This window comes from Channa argus, chromosome 18, assembly GCF_033026475.1.
Source record: "Channa argus isolate prfri chromosome 18, Channa argus male v1.0, whole genome shotgun sequence".
Lineage (NCBI taxonomy): Eukaryota > Metazoa > Chordata > Actinopteri > Anabantiformes > Channidae > Channa > Channa argus.
The window spans coordinates 4304632-4325833 of record NC_090214.1 but is presented as its reverse complement, the minus strand read 5'-3'; the positions used below and the strand labels follow the sequence as shown (position 1 = coordinate 4325833).

General features: G+C 41.5%; 1 protein-coding gene and 1 long non-coding RNA gene across 3 annotated transcripts; one reads left to right on the top strand and one right to left on the bottom strand.

The window, feature by feature from the left end:
• The first annotated feature begins 1661 nt into the window (after positions 1-1661).
• On the top strand, positions 1662-20624 carry tnfrsfa (tumor necrosis factor receptor superfamily, member a). Its single transcript, XM_067484092.1, has 10 exons — positions 1662-1931; positions 10569-10734; positions 12196-12327; positions 16014-16125; positions 16965-17098; positions 17192-17287; positions 17379-17425; positions 17519-17800; positions 17892-17928; positions 18392-20624. Exons 1-10 carry the CDS (start codon positions 1896-1898, stop codon positions 18691-18693), a joined length of 1344 nt encoding a protein of 447 aa, XP_067340193.1. The 5' UTR covers positions 1662-1895; the 3' UTR covers positions 18694-20624.
• Positions 6192-13664, bottom strand: LOC137103598 (uncharacterized). 2 transcript variants are annotated; one of them, XR_010911548.1, is made up of 3 exons: positions 13577-13664; positions 13081-13154; positions 6192-6289 (listed from the first exon to the last, which is right to left on the bottom strand). It is a non-coding gene; the product is annotated as an uncharacterized lncRNA (long non-coding RNA). The 2 variants fall into 2 exon arrangements; XR_010911549.1 differs by having other exon boundaries at positions 13573-13645.
• Positions 20625-21202: the final 578 nt, after the last annotated feature.

Sequence of the window (21202 nt, the reverse complement as noted above, 5' to 3'; positions counted from 1 at the left end):
AACACAGTGTTTTCTTTCCGATGGCGAATGAGAAGTGAGAGAAAAGTCGGACAGCATTCATTCTAAATGTGTCTGGAAGTTGCTCAATCTGTCTGTCTGTGAGCAGCAGGTCGGGGTTTATTTACACTGCTTTGTTTGTTTAGTTGTTTATTTGTTTTGTAAATGACCCCAGCCTGGGTTTGTGTATAGGTTCGTCCAAATATCTTCCGCCTTTTCCTCCCCGGACAGAGAGACCACAGACCCGCTTTAGATAAGATGTTGTCAGCAGGAACCACATTTTAGAGGATGTTTGTTGATTGATGGACTTTAGTGGAATAATGTTATGATGTTGGTAAAGCATCAGTTGACTTGCTTTAAATACTGCAGCAGCAGTTGAATGTGTAGAAAATAGCATTTATTTCTTTCACTGGCTTAAGATTACAAAATAGAAGAATCTGTAAAATTGCTCTTTGCTATGATGAAGTGTGTGTTTGTGTCAGGGGTCACACTTTGGGATCATTCATTCACAGGTGCTTCAACTTGCTGCAGTTCGTTAGTTATTACTAGTTAGTTACATATTACATGGGCTAGTTAGTGAGCGGGTTAGTCACCCATGAGTGGATGTAGATCAAAGGAGGAGATGATTTGCTGAATTACCCCAGTGCTGGAACAAGGACTCAATAAAAGCACTATGTTGCTTTTACTGTTACAAGTAAAATCCGGCAAGTATTTTCTGCTAAATGCACTTTTGAGGTGAAGTAAAATAAGTTCTACATCCAATTCTAGTCCAGGTTATTTTTTTTTCAACAATCTCCTAAATATGACAACTAGTGTAAAAGAACTGTCTAGTAATTAGTTAACAGTACAGTTAGTTAACACTATTCAGTCCAAATCTGATGTTTTCAACAAACAAACTCCTAAATGTGAAAATTAGTGGGAAAGAACTGTATAGTAATTAATAAAAAATACAAAATAAAACAGATTTTATGTGTTATCTACAGAGTATTCAGTAAAGTTTGGGGCTGATTTGAAACATTGTTGTGCTGACAGGTGGGTTTTAGTTCATAATATGAATCTGAAAAAGCAACTAGTAAGTAAAGCTGTAAAATACACATAGTGGAGTAAAAGTACAATAGTATCATCTCAACTGCAGTGGAGAAAAAGTAAAAGTAAGTAAATATAATATTAGACGAGAGGCGTTTAATTTTGTAGTAGAGTAAAATAGGTCTAACACTTTAAAACTGTTTAAAATGTATTCTAATTATTTTGGTTTGTATTATTATTATTTTTTGTGAGATATTAAACCATTCACTTCTCCAGGCCTGAGAACTTGTTGATTTCGCTGTCTTTTTTTTTAAACTACAAACGTTATTGTCTTATCTTATTCTATTTATATCGTTTTGTGTCTTTTGTGAGGACAGGATGTGTGTTTTTTTGTGTGTGTGTGTTTGTTTTTGTTTTTCCTCAGAGGAGCCACTTTTCAGTCCCGTGAACATTACACTTTTAAGTGTGAAACACGATGAGAGGAAAGATGTGGAAATACAAAAGCACATGTCCCTTAACATTTTTACCAAAGTACAGAACAATAATAAGTCATCCTTTTCTTCATGGAGGAGCGCTGTGATTGGCTGTTGAGCGGAGTGACGTAACACCGAGCTTTCCGGCTGAAAAAAAAAAAAACTCATTCTGCTCCAGTGTTCGCGTCTGTTTGTGCTCCCAGAAAAACGCTCCTCCGTTTGTCTCAGTGACAACAGCGAACTCATGAAAGAAACCGGATGACAGACCGAAATAAGCCTGGACTCGTGTGGCTGTTGTCTTTTCTGCAGTAATTCTCAGATTTGTGTGGGTTTTTCTTTTTAAACTGGTGGCTTTTAACGCAAAATCCAAGTCTCCGGGATTCTCATCTCGAAGGTCCCATGATGAACTTCGATCCGGTGGTTGGGAAACTTTATGTAAGTAGCAGAAACTCTCTGAATACTTCCCAGCTTGAATGAATGCTGCGATATGTGATCAACACGGGTTGCTGTTCTGTGATTAATGGCGCTTTATCGGGCGAAAAGCGCCCATATCCACCGGGAGACTCACGCGCAGTCGGCGCAGCAGCGGGAATGCGAAGAGATTTTTTTTACTGTTGTCGCTGTAACGTAGTAAAATACTTACTGTGTCCTTTATGTTGACGCCTGGAGCAAACAGCCTTTTCGTCCCCTGAGGGAAGCTGGGGTGCTGATGGTGGTGGTGGGCTGAATTTGCGGCCAGGCCTGTGAACTTTGTGTGAGAAGAGATGAAACAAGCCCTCTGATTGTCCCCCCGCCGCCCCCCTCCTCCCAGAAGCGCTCGCACACACAGGAAGCGAGCGCAAGTGTTTGTTTCTGTAGGGAAGATTTACTAATCGGAGCCTTAATGGCTCCTGTTTCTACAGTACAGTGCATGTCCTGCATCGCTCACCCAGCACCCCGACATTACTGTGCAGGCGTCCAGCCTTTGATGGTGTCACGGCGGATGTAGCTTGGCCCTGTAGGCCCTATTCAGAAGCGAGGGCCCTGCTGCTGTGGAGGTCACTGGCGCTCAGCTTTAAATCAGATTGTGTGCATAGTGTGAGAAGCACGGGTTCGGTGACATGTCCGAAGCTGTAATCAGTTTGACCCTCGAAAGCCAAGAATTCACCTTTCCAGTCAGGCAATTAAAGCCACACAGTCTCTCAACAGTCTTTCCATTGGAGTTTATTCCACTCTCAGACCTTCACAGAGACGTCTTTTCATTCCTCTGCTGTTGTTTTTTCCAACTGTGCAGCGGCAAAGCCTGTGAGCACTGTAAGCTCACTGTCAGGCCTTTAAGTGTGACCGTTTATTAAAATATCTTTTGGATTAATGTGGGAATTTTATTTCAGGACAGTGTTACAGCTCCCACCAAACGGTACCTTCAAACACTACATTGGTGTAGGAGATGAGAAAGGGGAAAATGAATCACAGCTCCCAAACACAAAGAGAGTTCAGGCCTGGCTTCTCCTGTGGTTGACAAGGTCAACAGTGCCGGTCATTAAAGTGCAACACAGCGGCATTTCATCACAGATATCTACTGTGGCTCCGCTCGCTATAAACCTGGTCGTTAAAGTAAATGCAACCTCTGCTGATGTGCCTGGAGCTTTTAGCGTTTGTTTGATCTGTGCAGATACGTGCAGCGTTGCGTTGCTGGAGTTGGACTCGCTTCTCCAGCTGGCAGAGTCCCTGTTTATCTCTGCTGTAAACTACAGTGCATTTTCTGGAGGCCTCACCAACAGGGCCTGTTGCTCTGGGACTGTGAGGAAACTTCACCTCCCCTCCCCACCCCACCCTATTTCCCCCTCTCTCTAATCCCCCCCCCTCCCAACACACATACACACAGACCCCTTCAAATTGGCTGAGTGTACGTGCCTGGCTGTCCAGTAAACTTCCTGTCTAGAGTACACAGATATACTGATATTAGAGGCATCAATTTACTTGTTAGAATTGTCATGCCCATGCAAATGTACACTAGATTGTTATCTGTGATTGCTTACAGTTTGTCTGGGTGTGGGTTCACACAGGAAATGGCCCCCTCTGTCTCTGTGGACAACAGACAAGGGCAGGACTGACATCTTGGGACAAGTTGAGGCCAAACTATGTCTCTGGGGATTTATCAGTGGTCAACAGATCGGCTGCTCCAGAGTTCTTAATACTGTTGCTGCTGCTTGTTGCTCTGCATGGTGACCATGTGAACAGTTCTAACTATGCCTGTGGGTTAGAGAAGCCGCTCTGACACTGAATGATGCAATGCCGTGCAACCCACTCGCTCGCACACACCAGGTGGTTGTGTGCCCTTTTATGTTTGTCTGTCACACTTTCCAGTGGGCTCTTGACCATGATCAGTCGGCATCTTCAGTGTTGTTTAGTATTTGGCAGATTGATTATTCTGAAGAAAGCCATTGCTATTGTTGCTATGACTCACTCCGCACTTATTAAAGACACTGACTCATTCAGGGAGCGCCACCTGTTCAGGTGGTGCCTACACGAGTAATGCATACCGACTGAGCCGAGTCACAGCTGCAGCGTCAGGACGAGTGTGAAACACAGATGCACGGATTAACTTCACCCTGTTTCACCCGAACAGCTACTGAATCTAAATCTCACACTGTTCTCCGGAGGATATACTCTCCTTGTGAAACACTTAAGACTAAGATTATTTTCATTTTTGTGTCCACACATCTCCCAGTGTGCTTTATGAGTGTGCGGTACATCTTCCAAATTCCGTTGTTACAAACTTTGAACATCAAGCAGAAGGAAATCGGTTTTACAACAGTCATTAACGTTTCTCCCAAAATTCAACCCAAGCAAAAATCAAAGGCATTTATTTTGTAAACTTCATAACTGATCAATATGATTATTTCCGTAATATTTCTAATCCCAGCTAAGTGAGGATTTTCTTAGAATCTCTTTGTGATTATCTGTTTGCTGGTTGGAGAAAGGCGCTATTTACAGATGCAGCCCTGGGCAGTGAACAGTTTTTCAATTATTAAAAAAAAATTGCTGTTGCAGTTTTAAGTTCCATTAGTTCCATTTCCTAAATTGAAAGCATTGGCCCTTTTTTATTTTGTTTTATGCAAGCGTGAGTGAATGTCTTTGTAATTTTGACTGTTGGTTGAGCAGAAAAACTAAATTGCCGTCATCTTTCTGGGCTTTTAATTTATTAATACTTGTTTTAGACCTAACAATTGATAATGAACATAAGTGTTGAACAGCCTCAGGAGACATTTCGAGGCACTTCAGAGACACAGACCCTAACACAACAGTGGCATAAGGTTTGCATCAGCGTTCTATTCTCTGACTTCCTGCCGTCCTGGATGAAGTGTTGAGTCTTAGAACAAACTCAACCTTTGTCCACAGAATGGACTTGTGTTTACAGAGACATAAATCAGATGTAAATTCCAGCTATTGATGGTCACTTGAGTCCTTGTTGACCTGCTACACCAGTCACATATTCTGCATTTTTGCTGTGATGTGTTTATAGAGAAGGCTCCGAACTGCCCGGGCTTCATCCAGTTTTCTTTTTTTTTTTTTTCCTTTTACACAGAGAAACGCTTTAATGGAGCTAATGTGATTGTCTCTAAAGCGAGGAGATGGATTCCTGCACATACTTTAATCTATTAGTCATCCTTTCTTTTTCGTTGTTTTTTTTTTTTTATTCTCTCCTTCTTGGGGTTGTGTGAGAGTGATTCACCTCCATGCTTCACTGTGAATGGGCTAAGTTAAAAGCCATCCCGCTCACAGTTTGCTAAATTCTCTAAATTTTTATTTGTGCATTGCCGTTAACGTTCAACATTCTTGTTCATCTGTCAGTGACGATGCCAAATGAGTCAAGATGACGTGTAGCTGTGTGAGCACCAACCCCTTAGATAACCTCATTAGGAAATTGGAAAATGTGTCACACCGCACCTGCGTACAACTCTTGAACCTTTTGCGCTTTCAGCAGCCGTCTCCTTTTCAGACGTTGTAACAATAAGCCTATTTTCATGTGGTCAACACCAGTGTCAGGGTGTCAGTCATCTCACCAACTTGTGGCTGGCAGAGCGGCTGCCAGGAAATTCATTAACACTGTCGTCATCGCAGATTGTTTTTGTCCTTTCTCTCTCTCTTTTTTTTTTTTTTTTAACCCACTGGAAACAAGGTGAATGTCACCCAACCTGCTCGTGATGTCACATTGGTCTAATCAGTGAAGCATACCTCCTGAGGAAACTTAATTTGTGTTGTGTGGCTGCAGCTTCCCTGAGTTAAAAATATCAAGCCTAGCGGATATGTTGTGGGTCCAATCGGGTGTTGGGCCTGCTCTAAAGCAGGCTGCTGTGGAGGGAACAGTTTGGAGCTGAACCCTGCATGAAGCCTCTGTATTGTCTCGAGCTTCCTGTGCTCCCTGAGAGGAGGGGGCTGCCGCTTTTCACACGCTCCCACACATAAACTGTATGTGTGCTTGTGTGCTCTATTGTGTGCGCGTGCGTGTAATCTTCAGTTTGTGGCGAAACAATGTGTTTTTCACACTGCTGGCAACTTTTTTGTGGTCTGACGTGGAAATTGCCATGGGACTCAATATCACATCGTTCAGCTTCGTGAGGATAAATGTATCTGAGCTTGGCTGCACATGTTGATTTATTTACTTTTTGCAGCAAATGTCAGACTTCTTACTTTTGACGCAAGCTGCATTCAGCCTGTCTTCATTGTCTGACTCAAAATGTCAGTGTAATTTATCACCAGAAGGAAAGACGTGCATGGTCACCCCGTCTCCAAGGAATTCCTGGATTTATCTGTAGAAAGGAGAACATTCGTTGTCATGTCAAGGTCAGCTTCCAGGGATTTGAGTTGTACAAAACCCAGCAGTTTCAGGAAGATTCAAATCAAGATAGTTGCAAATAGGCAAAATAACATTAATATACATCAATTCATCAATAAATATCAATATCTCAAATTTTCTGCAGCCAACACCATGGTCATATTACGGTTTGTTTTTTTTTCTTATTTTCTTAAAAGAGGCACAACTGGAGCATCTGTAATACAGACGCCGCCTTTTCTTCGCCTATGAGGGAAGGGAGGAATGTCTCCCTTTCTTGTGGTTGCGGGAGGCAGCGATCCTCGAAAAATGAAACTGTGTCAAGGTCAGAAGACGGCACGTTCAAAGTGACGTAAACGTTTCATATTGGCGGTTTGTGGCATCCAGCAATTTAACAGCAGCAGCAGTGGAAGTTTGATCCGTCCGCCAACTTGACATGTGTCAAAGCCAGTGTGAGATGAAATAAAGTAGTAATGGTCAGTAATCAGTGTTGGTTTAGTGTTTTTCGCTCAGACCGTCCATAATTTAATGAACTAGTTAAGTTCTTGTTGTTGTTGTTGTTGTTAGATGAACGAATCATTGTGCAGTTTTGTGTCGAATTGAATTGGATTGTATAATCTGGCTTTTAAAGTGGTTAACTATAAACTGCATATTATGAGTATTATAGTTTTTAAAGGCGTTTTGATAATTCTGCTTTGACATTCTCTGGTCCTTATTAGATGTTTTACCCCCAACTTCTTCAGAGCTCTCTTCTTGTGTCATCCATCATCGGTTGGAAAGTTGATGATAGAACAAAGGGAATCAGCTAAAAGCCAAATGCATATTATGAGGTCTATATTATTCAGGTCGTTCTTTGACTTCAGGACTATAATGAGGTACGTCATGTCTCTTCTTATCAGTTGACTAAATTGAATCATCCAACTGATATAAATTAAAGAATCTCCCTTGGGTTGTGTGAGGGTGTGTGTGTGTGTGTGTGCGCGCATGTTGTGTTGTGTTCTTGCATTTTCAGTTTTGGCCCCATTTATTATTAACAGACTGTAATTCGCTCATGGTTATGGAGTGATCACAGCCCTCTAAATGCCCCATTGATAACCTAGGTCAACTGAAAGGATGTCCTGTCATTTAGTCACAAATGCAGTCTCAGTGTACATGGCATGTGTGGAGTTTGTGCCAAGGCAATTTAGAACAACCCAAAGTGCTCGGAGGAAGCGCAGCGAAGCCACTGTTGTCAGAAAAACAGACGGCCCCTCATTATTTTATTGTAACTTTTATTAGTTTAACTCCCGTCCACACAAGCCTAGTACTACCCCATCATACATGCAGACTCAAGGCCTGACAACAGGACACTGTTTTACCAAATAATCAGCAGCCAAGCCTGCTCTTTGTCCAGCGGATAGAGAGGACTGTGAAGTGGACTGAACCACTTCTGTCAAGGGATGGAGCGTTTCCAGGGATTGTGGGTTTGAAGGGCTCTCTACGCTGAGGTTACGGTCACGCTAGTGTTTCTCACTTGGTTATAGAGGTAAAAACCAAGCCACATTGTGGCTTTTCACTATTAGTGTTGACACGTGTTGATGGCCTTGTTCGGTTTCCTAGTGTTCGAGAAGCGCAGTAAGTGGGATTCCCTCAGACTTTGTAGTTCGTTCCAAAAATAAATAGATTCTCATCTTAGCACATGAACAACTGTTGTAGGATTAATGCTGCTCTTCTGTCAGAAAACCATCATTAAAACATCCAACTTTTTATCGGAGTTGATCAACAGAACATATATTGTCATAATCACTACTTTGTTACACTAGAACCAAAGCCATTTCTAAATTATTCATATTTTCAAAAATACCTACACAGAAACTTAAACCAACCAATGAATTGACTGACTTGACACATGAAGTCTAAGATAATCCAGTCTGCAAACGGGATTGTTGTATTCATCTGTCCTGTAGACCTCAATTGTTGGTTAGGTGATTAAAAAAAAAAAAAAAAAAAACACACACATCATTTCAAAGGGTGTCAGGTTTCTTCATTCCAAAAATTGTGAAGGACATATTGTTAGGCAAGTAAAGGTCTGATGCACATGCGAAGATCCCCCCGTGGAATCCGGTGGTGGGAATTGGGCTTAGAAATACTTGAGAATGATTAAATTCTAATAAAAATAGTACGAGTGCTGTTTCCTTTTGCAAAAAGCAATTGGAGCAGCCTCCACCTGCTGCACATAAACCAACAGGTTAGCTGTTAACGGTGGCTGCAGCTGGGTCTGTTTAACAATAGGCCATAAAATGAAACAAATCGCCACCTGAGTTTTATATTTTCGGGGATGGATTGGCATTTCTCACTCTCACTGCACTGCAGAAATGTGCAGCTCACTCTTTCCCAGTTACACTGTGCTTTTTCCCATCGTTTCTTTCCACTGCTTTTTCACATGGCCCTCGTACTTGCTCTCCCCCAATTCCATGTCTCTCTGCCACCCCCACCCTACGCTTATACACATCGAGTATTCAAGTTTAAAGGCTCGTCCTGTGTAATGCAAGCTGTTAGTCTCCCCCCCCCCTCATTTTATCTCCCTCCCCTTTCCTCCTCTCTTCTGCCCTCCCCACCAGAAGGTTTGGATAGATCTAAATAGTGTGATTGTGACTGCTCTGCCGTCCGTCTGCCCCTCCACATCTGCCTCTCAGCGTCTTTGGAAAGTCTGACGTGAGTAGAGGGAGAGAAGTGGGGGAGGTGGGGGGGAGCAGCGAGAGAGAGGAAAGTTCTTTTAAACAACAAGGCATGGCTGCCCTCCAGAGAGCCAAGCCTAGCGTCAGGAGTCAGTCTCAGGCCCAGCCTGTCCCGCTTTCTCTACCTCTGACTGTTCTCAGTCTTTATTCCTATTAACCATCTATTCCCTCTAGAACATCCCATCTTCAACTTGCTGTCTACAGTTTCTCGCTTTCAAAGGATCCTCGTCTTTCTTTTTCTCCCTCTCAACCTGGCCCTTTCCACCCTAACCTGTTTCTTTCTGTCCTGGTGGAGTCTGGGGGGGGGGGGTTCTGGTGCACAGGAGAGACAAAACCTCCAAATCTAGGCCTCTCATTTATCCAGGAGGTGTTGCATTGCATTTGAGGCGCTCCACAGCGGTGTCGCATGTCACGGCATTCAAAGAGCCGAGGTTTAAGAATGTGGGTCATTTGAAGTAGAGGCACTAAAGTGTGTTGTTTGCCAGTGAATGGGGCCTTCTCACATTGACATGGTGAAAAGCGTGTGAATAAACACCAGCGCCTGGGGGCAACACTAAAGTGTTCGGCTGTATTCTTCTCAGTACCCCACCTATACAAGCCTGTTATTATCTCGCACATGAATGAATTTCTGGAATCACATTTGATATGGGCACCACGCTGCTGCTATTAAAACCCTTTCTGTTACACCCACACTAGAAAAAAACAGAGCTTCTGCTTTTTTTAAACATTTCCTGCAAGAAAACCAAATCATAGAATAATTAAGTTTGGCTTCCTGTTGCACTGCATGTACTTAGTGTAAGGCTCTGCATCCTGCGCGCACGCACACACACACACAGGCTTGTTTTGCCTCTCGTTCTGACCGGCTGCATGGTTCCCTTAATTGTTTTCCCGCGGCAGATGTTCAGATCAGATGGTTTAAATTAAGTCGTAGATTGCTCACACAAGGCTTCCTATGAAGATAGACTCTCCTCTTTACTGTCATTCACCTAATAAGTTTGAGTGGTTGACTCTATGTTAAATGATTGCTGATCATTTTAAAATATGTATTTCACAACTTAAACATACAAACAAGTGCTTCCAAATACTATTTTCAACAAATGTAATCACATTTTACTATTTATCTAAATCTAAGGCAGTGGATGTAGACCAGCCGACACAGTGGTCACACGTGAACTGGAGGGTCCATGGTTAAAGGCACTTTAACACTCCGAGCACCGGCCCCAAGCCTGGCAAAAACGGGAGGGTTGCTAAAGGGATCTGAAAAAGTCATGTGATAACACACGCCATGCTCTAGACTGCCTAAGCCCAGACTGATTGGTCACAACTTCATTAGACAGAGATAACAAACTGTGTTCACACGCCAAATCACAGCCTATTGCAATTTCATAATCATCATCATCAGTTACTGACATTGCCGCCAAGTTATTGGTGCAGCATCGGTCTATACGTTTTGGACACACAAATGAAAGCTAAGCTTTTTTGCCTTTTTTTTCCCCCTCTCTTCTCCCTCTGTCCCTCCCCTTGACCTTGATGACTCAGGTGGTGGCGCCGCTCCTCATCGGGCTGGTTTGTCATGCAGCAGAACCTTCAGGATCTCAGTGGTCCAGTGACGAGCACAGGAATCTCACCCTTTCTCAACACAGAACCTGTGTTGAGAACGAGCAGTACTCCCACCAGGGGGTCTGCTGCCTGAACTGCCAAGCTGGTAAGGCGGATCACATCCAGTAACCAAACATATGGACATGTGTTAAAACACTGACCTCTATGTTTTCTGATTATAAAAGAACTGAGGTACAGGCTAGAGCCCACATTTAAAATGACATTTGGCGTGAAGAAAAAAAGTCAAATTTCAAAACCATAACCTGCACTGTCGCCCAAATGAGTTTTACAGTAGTCTGTCTGGTCTGGAAAATATACAGAAAGGCCAGGAGAGGGGAGACCAACTGCTCCATCTCAGCAGATCAGAGCAAAGTTCAGACTGTGAAGGTGTGGTTATTGTTTAACCCTTAACTAATTAAAAGTGCCAACCTGTTTTTTGGGGCGGGGGGTTGTTTTTTTGTTTTTTTACCTCAGGACAGATTTAGACAAGATGCAATTACTGCTAACTGACAGATGTATTTTATTTGCCATACTGAATTGTAATAAATCTGCTCACTCGAGCTAATTCTATAAAACACATGCCCCTTGATCAAGTTGTGCATGAATTCACACATTAGCATTTTAAAGTAGTGACAACTTTGAGCTTTTAGCACATCGCAACTCTACCTTGTTTTATTTATATCTAAAGCTTCAGTCACAGTAAGATTTGAAATTAGACGTGTAGAAAATCTGGCAGTGTGCAAAAAAGACGATTATGACATATTAACAGATGTGAGACACTGGGTTTAACACTGATGCTTCTGTTTTGTTGAATTCTTGCTTGTTCAGTTTTTACCACAACTTTTAAACGCTACTGTGAATACTTAATGTTTTAAAATGTTAGACTTTCTTCTATTTTGTCATGATTAGCTTTTATTTAACCAGGCTTTGCTTAGTTTTGGGGCCTGGATGCACATTAAAAGTCTTTAACTCGAGCCCTGAATCAACCACAGAGTTCATCAAAAGATGTCGTTGCTGCATTTTTCCTGTTCTCTCTGTGTCAGATGAGATCTTGAAAACTCATGAGAAGTGGTCAAGTAGTTTTATTTGTGGCGTGGATGAACTATAACAATTTTAAGCATGGAGATCGACCCTTGGAGAAGGTCAAACCGCTGTTCGGTTAGTTAATCGGGCCCTGTCCTTATTTTAGTCTCCATGAAACATCCACAGTAACTTCCTGGAAACCTGTCATGTTGTGTAAAACACTGAATGGGACACAAGCAAAGGAAAATTCAGCTCTGTGGTTTTTATGAAGTCAAACCGTCTTTCTCTCTTTACTTTATATCCCATTGGTTATACAGTTTATGAGGCATGGAGCAGAGTGCAGTTCCTCGCTGTGGTATGTCCTGCTGCAACATCCTGTTTCTGCAGGAAATACATCACATTATTGATGTCAACATTCACAGGACCTTGAATAAACTGCACAAACAAGTGTAAATTCATCATGTGAGTTTTTCTTTTTTGTGCGTGTGTAATAGGATGGTTCTCATGCATTCTTTTTTTTTTTTGTTTTTTTGTTTTTTTGCAGGAACCTATGTGCACAAGACGTGTGAGAGAGACCAAGAGCCAGGGATTTGCCTTCCCTGTGAGCATGGGCAGACGTACACGGAACACTCCAACGGGATGAACCGCTGTCTGCCGTGTACCCACTGCCGCTCAGGTAACGAGATGTGTGTTGCTTAAAAAGTAAAACGCATTAAACCTTTGACCTGTAAAGTTTTTGCTTTTGCAGCCGATCAGCGCGAATGTTCAGACAATGTGACTCTATTTAGACATTTTAAATGTAATTAACATTTATGTTGTTAATTCAATGATTGTCAACATTTAATAAACGTTCTTGGAGCCAAAAGTGACATGTTTTGACAGGCAACAAAACCCAAAAAACTATAAATATATACATATAAGTCTATATGGCGAAAATATGTTTTTTGTGTAAATAAAATAACTTTGGTCAGTGATTGATTGGTGAATCTGCTGATCCACGTGCTGATACTCGGTGACCACACAAAGCTTGTGTGTTATAAAGGCGACCACTCCCTTGTCAATGTCTGTTCATGGACAATTACAAAAAGTACTTCACGTCAGTTTGACACAAGACAATAGCTTTGCAAAATCGGAACGCAGAGCTGGTCAATGACAGAAAAGAAATTAAATAATACCTTACAGAAATGCCATTTACCTGGCTCGTCATGTGACATAAAAGCAGTCTTCTGTTTTCCAGTTGGCTAAAGATATATTGTTTGGGAAAGTTGATACCTTTTTGTCTGGGCCCCTGCCTTTCAGAGCCACTCATGAAAATGTGATCTTATGATGTTACACAGAGTAGCCGGGCGTGACTTTGTCGTTTTTGTTTCGTACGCTCAGTATGAGCGCGTTACCTGTCTCGGGAGATTTGCTTGTGTGCCTGTCTTACCTGGGTGAACTGGGTGTGGTTCTGTCTCATTGTCTCCCACACTGGGTGTCTTTGTGTCCAGTGAAAGGCAGGGGCTACAGAAAAGAGACTACTGTTACATAGGATGCGTTTTGTGCTCATTCATTGTGGTTTTAAGATGGAGCTTTGTGTGTGTGTCTTTAGTTTTAATTCCTATGCAACCATGTCAAAATTAGACGTAGAAGAGTAGCCTTAAATAAATATCTCTGCTTTTTACTCCACTACATCTCTAATCAAAGTTGAGTTACACATTAAAATCACGATATTTTGCACATTTCATTATTGACCTGTTCGTCCGTTCTTTTATGAAAAGGAGTCGCAAGCGACACAGGAAATGCTTTATTAACCCCGGTGCAGAAAGGCTGTTTGTCCCTGCATCCATATCCTTCATTAAAAGACTTCCACAGTATTTGAGATATTAGCAGTACTCAAAGTGAGATGGTACTTTTAGTAGAATATAAATCATGTACTTACTTACTTTTAGTTGAGTAGAAATGTCGGTGGGTAGTTTTTGTTTGCGTATTAACAGTTTTTGAGTACTTCATCCACCAGTGTAATGGTGAAATGATAGTGTTTGTTTCAAACACCAGCTGCCTGAGTAGTAACAGAGTGCTGACTTGCTGCCACTTGTAAATTGACACGGTTTCCCTGACTCACTTTCTATTTAGGGTTTTGTTGCTCTCTTACAATTAAAGTTAACACTATTTATATAACAAAACTCGGTGCTACATTTTCTCACTACACAGAACTACTGTCCCCGTCACAATCTGTCCAACATTTTCTAAAACAAAAATTAGCTTCTTTAGTTGTAAAAAAAAAAACAAAACCAAAAAAAATGGCTTCACCCATCATAAACCACACAACAACAAAACCTGATTTAACTATGAGTCAAACAAAATGTGACTAATGGAGGAGATTAAATGATTGCACACTGTTCAATCAGCATGTTTTAATGTCAAATCAGTAGTGTCAATATGAGAAATGGTGCAAACAAAAAAGTTAATCCATAATCATTGGTACACTCTCAGACACAGGCGACCTCAAAATGAATGTCAGCTGGTTACTGCCAAAAGCCTGTATTACAGCTATACTGTGTACATGCACATATTTGAACATTTCAAAAAACTAGACTACAGGTTCACATTTTTTGTATCAAATCAGTCAGGTGTCCACGTCAACACTCGTCCTGGTTATAGTGGCCAGTGAGAGAGCTCCTGTTAAAGCTCTTTTATTTGATTTGGTTCCAACTCCACCATTTCTTTTCTGTGCAAAAATGAATTTAAAGTTAATATAAGGCTTCAGTCATCTGTTTGTTAAATCAACTGGATAACTTGCCTCTTAAGTAGTTTTTTTTTTTTTTTTTTTTTTTTTTTTTTTTAAAATAATTGTATAAAATTCCCTCTGGTTTTACCTTTTTTAATCCTAAATTAGTAGGAGGAAAGTCATTTTGAACCAAAATGCTGCAACTTTGAAGACATCCCCTTAATGGAAATTTCTGCACAGATGGAGGACTGTGGAATTTGGCCCACTTCACTTACACTGGAAATATCTTTTGCACGAATCTGTGCAATGGTTATGGAATACAGCAACCAAAACGTGCTTGAGTGTTCATATGGGCACCTGAACATAAACTGTTCTTTCCATCCCAAAACAAACAAATCTAGGGAAAGTCTATCTACTATAGATTGCACAGTAGTGCACCCACACAATTCATGTTGTTGCCTTCAAGTTGATCCTCAAGTAAGCACAGATATCTACAGGCCCAGTCTACCAAACAATTGCATTAGTGCAGTGATGATCATTAAAAATTAACACAAAGAACGGACTTTGAACAAACACCAGGCATTTTAATTTCAACCTCTTCTACCAGCTGCAGCTTTCTGAAAAAGGCAACTAAGTGGGTCATGCTCAGATGACTAATTGTGGACTTTGTATCTTTGGCAAAGAGGTGTTTCTCACCTGTGGAGAAGTTGACGTAATGTGTCCAGCCAGTCCAGTCTATGAGACTCTTTATAACTTTTTGCATAATGAGCTGAATTGTCTGAGTTCAACTGTAGTAAAAGTGTTATGGAGGGAGATTAAAAGGTGATGATTGTACTGCAGTTCTTCCTTCACTTGCAAGCGTTAGCATGTGATTTTTGTTAAAGATTAAAGGTGGACTGCTGCTTTGTGATTTTATTTTGATCATATCTCAAAGGCAAGGACCACTTTCATCATTAGGTGGAGAGACATCTCCACCTAATTAATGAGCCAAGCCGGATTCTCCCTGCCTCATTATTCTGTTAAAACAAGGCAAAATGTATTTGAGAGAGAGAGAGAGAAAATTTGGAAACCTAATTATCTGACTTATCATTTCACCCAAATATTACCACAGAATTGCTAATTAGCAGCAAAGTCCACTGTGGACTTGTAACACATGCTGATGGTCAAGGCGACTTATTAAACTTCCCAAAATGAGATAACGTTGCAAACCAACAGGGTGCAAACTGAGTTGACAGTAATTTGTACTCATCTTAAGCTTTTCGCACAGAATCCATGATGATCACACATTGTAGATGAATGCTGTTTAAAATCTGTCCCTCTGTCTCTGTTTGTCCCGATGCTTTTCATTCTAGTACAAATAAACCTCATAAAACAGAACACGGGGACCTCAGTGACCCTTGAAGAACATAATAATTCTTTCATTTAAAAACTGTTTATGAAACGCAAGATCCGTTATAAACCAACTTAGATTTTTTTTTTTATATCTGTCCACATATTTTATGTGGTAACTTGCTCATTTCCACAGCCAGTTAAAGGTCCCCTAGATTTCATCTGTTTTAATTCCTTCAGCCTTCATTCACATTAGATTCTCCAAACAATCTAATTCCTGCCACTTGCTGTTTCTTCTCAACTTTCTTTGCTACTGTTTGCAGATGAGATTACAACGGCATCATGCACCCCAACGACGGACACCAGGTGTCAATGCAAGCAAGGTACCTTCTGCGTACCAGATCAGGCCTGTGAAGTCTGCAAACGCTGTGCCAAGTAAGTGGGGATTGCGTCTTTGCTGAGATTGTTTTCACCCTCAGTAATGCTAGGAACCAGGTTACAGTCGGCTTTCTCTGGAAATTTGATTTCTTAACTGTCATGTAAACTGAAGGGGATTAGAGAGACCTGATTTGACCAGATAGATTTCTTCCTAATAATGCAGGTTTTTCTGCCACTGAGACAAACATTTCTAATCAGATTTTTACAAGTGCGTGTTTGCATACATGGAAAGCAGCAGAGTAGAGTGGCTAAGTTTAAGAGACGTCATAATGCGATGAGTGATGGCACCTGATTAGATGGAGTCTGGCAAGAGCCAGTCTAAAACTGAATGAAACACAATGTAGAAGCCTAAATGAGGCTGATCTCACCGTGTTTTTTCCAACTCGGTGCCTCCTTTGTGCCTGTTTCTGCTGTCTGCTCTGACACACACAGCAAATAAAAGTCAGGAAGCAGCGTCAGTGAGTGAGTCACGCTCACAAAATAAGTCCAAGTTAGAGGAGCAAACGCATCACTCGCCCGCTGCCTGTGTTCTCAGATGCAGAGTAACCTGCTTAGTTAGTTGCACGTTAACAAAGTGGCACATACGCACATCTTAGAATGTACTAATGCACATTAGCTGCTCGTTGAATCTCCCACTGGGTGGTCTGGGCGGGGGTCACTTTGCATTGTGGGTTGTGTAGGCACCAGGTTTTTACAAGATAAATTAGGTCTTGTCTTTTTTTTTAAAACCAGTTATTTAATTTGTATATTGTAACCAAGTTCAAGTTGGTCCCCTGTGCTTTAGTTCCAAGCTTTTTACTGTGTTTTAATAGATTTCTTTCTCCGCAAACCTACAGGTGCAAACCAGGGGAAGAGGAAGTGAAGAAGTGCACCCCTTTTTCGAACACTGTGTGCCAGAAACAGGACCCGTCCCCCACCGAAAACTCTCCGGCCCCTCCTATACCAAGCCCTTCCCCCCCAGCAGACATTAGTAAATCCACTTCAGTGTTTCATTCAAAGCTCAAAGATTGTTGTGACTAAAAAAAATTAAGTGTGGCACTGATTGATTTATTTTTCTTTCCAGCTATTCCATTATGCGTTTTCCTTGCCATCCTCCTCATCCTGATTTTACTGGCTGCGTACTGGTTCGTGAAAAAGCAACAGTCGCTTGAAATGCCGTGTAAGTTCACAACGTGCACCGTATGTTTACGATGCCGATTCCTTTATGAAGGAAGTATTATCCTGATGCTATTTCTCTACATTTCAAACAGGTTTAAAGAGCCACTGTGACTCCAGTGAGATTGTGAAGATTCCTATTGTAAGTAACTGGTTTGTTTTTGTTCACATCACCATGCCTAGTGTGGGGTGTGACGCGTCACTGAATCGATTCCCCCGCTTTTCATTTGGTCAGGGTGAGAGTGAAACCACAGCAGAGGAGAGACAGAATAATCAGAACGCAGGGCTGGAGGGAGAGGAGTCCCGCCCAGAGTCGCGGCCCCTTCTGCAGGAGACCCAGCCTGAGATCACCAAGGCCTCCCCTCCCCTCGAAGACGAGGACCGAGGACTAGGGGACAGCTTGCCCAACACCACTAGTTCCTCTCAAACTAGCCTGTCAGCCCTGCCCACGGCAGCTTCCTCCGGTAACACCCCACACCAGAGCCCCACTGCCTTCAGACCACCACCTGCAGACATGGTGAGGGACTTAAAATCACCTGTGTCTGATGCTTTATTGTCAAATGTAAATCACTGTCTCTTACATTTGTACCAATCTGTTTTCAATGTAGGATGATCCTCTGCTGCATCGCTTGCTGCCGTTACTAGGTAAGATTTTCCATGTTACATGATTTGCCCTCGAAGGCATCTGTAAATAGAACACAGCACAGATTATTGCAGTTCACGTCAGTCCTTGGGGAAGTCAAATAAAACAGAATCTCCTCAAGATTTCACATTAGCGGCTTGATAGATTAATAATCTCATGACAGTCAGGCCATTTTAAAGCCTTCAGGGGGTTTGGAAAATGCAGTGTTTTTCCTGTTTGGCTGTTTTTATACAAAGATTTGTTTGACGTGTATTTCATTTTTTATTAACACATCATCACTAGGAAAATGTACTCGCTGCTCCTGTATTCTTATAGGAACAACCTATAGTATAAACTTTGTCCAAGCAAGTGTTTCCTGTGTTTTTAAAGCGTTTCACTTATTAACAGGCTAGTGGGAGTAGAAAATAAACTGTCTCTGAGGTTTTATCTTGAACCAAACTTTGAACATTTGCTCTGTTTTTCAAGGGTCAGAAAAATCTCTAAAGAAGAGCTTTGATTTGTTTGACGAGTTCTTGGACGTGCGGATCCATAATAAGTTCTTCCGGATGATCGGCGTAAGCGACAACCACATTCGGATTGCAGAGAATGGCGCCCCCGGCGACAAAGTGTATGAACTGCTGAAGAACTGGATGCAGAGGCAGGGACTAAAAGCGGACATCAACGACCTGTTGGAGGCTTTGCTAGGTTTGGACCAGCGGCGCTCCGCTGAGTGCATCGCCTTTGCAGCCCTGCAGAAAGGCTTCTACAAGCATGCAGACACACCCTGAGAGCCGAAGCACAACTGCAAGTGAAGTGAACCCAAAAATACTTAATGCAAGAAAAACAAAAAGCACATAGACGCTGTCTGTACCGACGGTGTGTCTCTTGAACAGGCTTACCTCTTTGTGGCTGACCGGCCATGTTTTCAAATGCCAGTAGGTTTTCTTTTTTTTTTTAAAAAAGAAAAACACAAAAAAGGGGAAGGTCGAGCTGAATTTAATCAGCACTCGGAGGATGTTGACTACTTGCCAAGGAAGCAAAAAAGCTTTTTGTGGTCACATTTAGCAACCACCATGGCGCTGTTTTGAAAAAGAAGAATAGCACCGAAGGTGTCAACGTCCACAGGCATGTTTCCAGCTCTAACGAAGCCACGCGAAGCCACATACTAAAGCGTCTCGGGGGCACAGCCCCGATCATCACACACTACCTGGAGACTAAGATATACACTGGTTTGTAGGAGTGACCTTAGCTTTGATGCACTGACCTCTGGCACATGTAGGATTTAAAACTACAATAATGCTTTGTTTTGTTGTTTTGTAAATTTTGGCTTCTCTAAAACGACATGAACAGCTTCTCGACTGATGGAAAAAATCTTGTCTATTTGTTGATGTGCAGCCCTACTAATCATAGACTGTACCTCTTCAGTGATTTTATTTTTTTTTTAATTATCATTTAATTCAAAAAGTGTAGGTTTTGTACAATCATGTCAAATGGTTGACGTGTTTTCAGCCTCTGTCATCAACTCTTTTATATGTTCAGTGTTACTACTCACACATGAAATGGTAGAAGGAATTTCACAAGTTGTTTCTGTGGAAGCAACTGCTAATAGATTAGCAAAGGTCATGTTATTTATTGACATATTTATTGTAATGAGTAATAATTATCTTGCATTATTTATACCATTGCCAAAAGCAACCCTGCTAAACAGACGTGCTTCATGTGTGTGATGATGTTCTGGCTACAGGGTAAAATGACTGACATCCGATTTTTTTCAACGCGTGTGTGGTTCATACCTTCTAGTGTGTTGTCGAACCCTGTTCCTGCTCGTTTCGCTCCACGCTGTCCATATGTCAATGTTACATGTTCCATTCGACCACATTTAGCACAGTGATGGAGCTTCCTTAAAGTATAGACGGTTTCATTTGGACTCACCTGTTGAGTCTTAGTCAACTGAATGACCATAGTCCTTCTATACAGCGGTGAGGTGAGGTGCCGGTACGGATTGTTTTGTCTTAAGTTAGACTCAGACAAGATGAAGGAAACCTTTTCTGGATTTCAAAGAGAAACTCAAATTCATTTCCCCCCCCCGTACTTTCCCATGTACATAGAAATGCCTAGAGATACTAGAAGCCATCTGTATGTATATATGCAGCAATTAACAAAGCAGAATAAATATATTGAGATTATGAAAGACACCAAGCTAAACTTTTTAAACCAGATTTTGCCCATTTTTCTGCAGCTTTTTTTGTGTATAAAGTGAAGAGTTAAAGAGTTTTTATTATTGCTGAAGAGTGATGCTACAGTGCTGGCACTGCCATCTGTTGACGGACAATGAAAATACAGCCTGTATCAATTTCTAGGGACCTTACACGCCACTTCCTCACTTTATATTCTAACATCTAACCTTTTTAACACATCCATTTCTCAACCTTTTTTTTAAAATTCCTCATGGCCTTTTCTAACGTAGCAGAGCATTGAACAGGCTTTGGTGCATGTTTTGTTTACTCTGGCAGTCCAACAGTTTTTTGTTTTTTTTGTTTTTTCCCTGCGCTAGATTTACACATTTCAACTTCTTTTGTCCTTTTTACATGTGTAAGAACATCCTATTCACCATTACCGTTAAGCTATTTTGCCCTTAGTTATTGTGTGCTTGCCATGGATTTGGGATATAGACAGAGCTGTTTCTATGTCATCTTTAAATAAATGTTTTGTACAGTTACCTATGTTTAAAGAGCGTTTTTATTGCTTGTTTTGATGAACAAAACTCCATTATGACTTTAAGATGGAGCTTTGCATGTGTGAGAGACGGAGTGAATGAAATGGGTGGCGATACGGTAAAGTGCTCATTTGTACTAGTTTACAGATGAGCCCTGGGGGTAGTTAATCTCAGGTTTGATTTAACTCAAACAGATTGATGCAGCAAAGGAGACTGCTCCTATGATTCCCATTTTACTTTATAAATCAGCGTGTGAGCACCAGAGGGGTTTTCTGAAGTGCTCGCAAAGAGAACAGAAATGGGGTTAAAGAACATTTTGGGCTTTTACGTTGGATTTGAAACCTCGTCAAACGTATCAACATTTTAATCCTCTGTCACCGCTGATCTACTTACGCACTTCGGTACCAGGCCACGTCAGACATTTCTCAAATATGTCTGAATGTGCAGATTTTTGTGTAACCGCACATACAGAAAAATGGAACAATACATTTTGCGTGTAAGTCCATGCAAACAACACATTATTAAAGTACAAACTGAGGAAAAAAGCAAAATTCTCATTACAGTAACTACAACAAGGCACA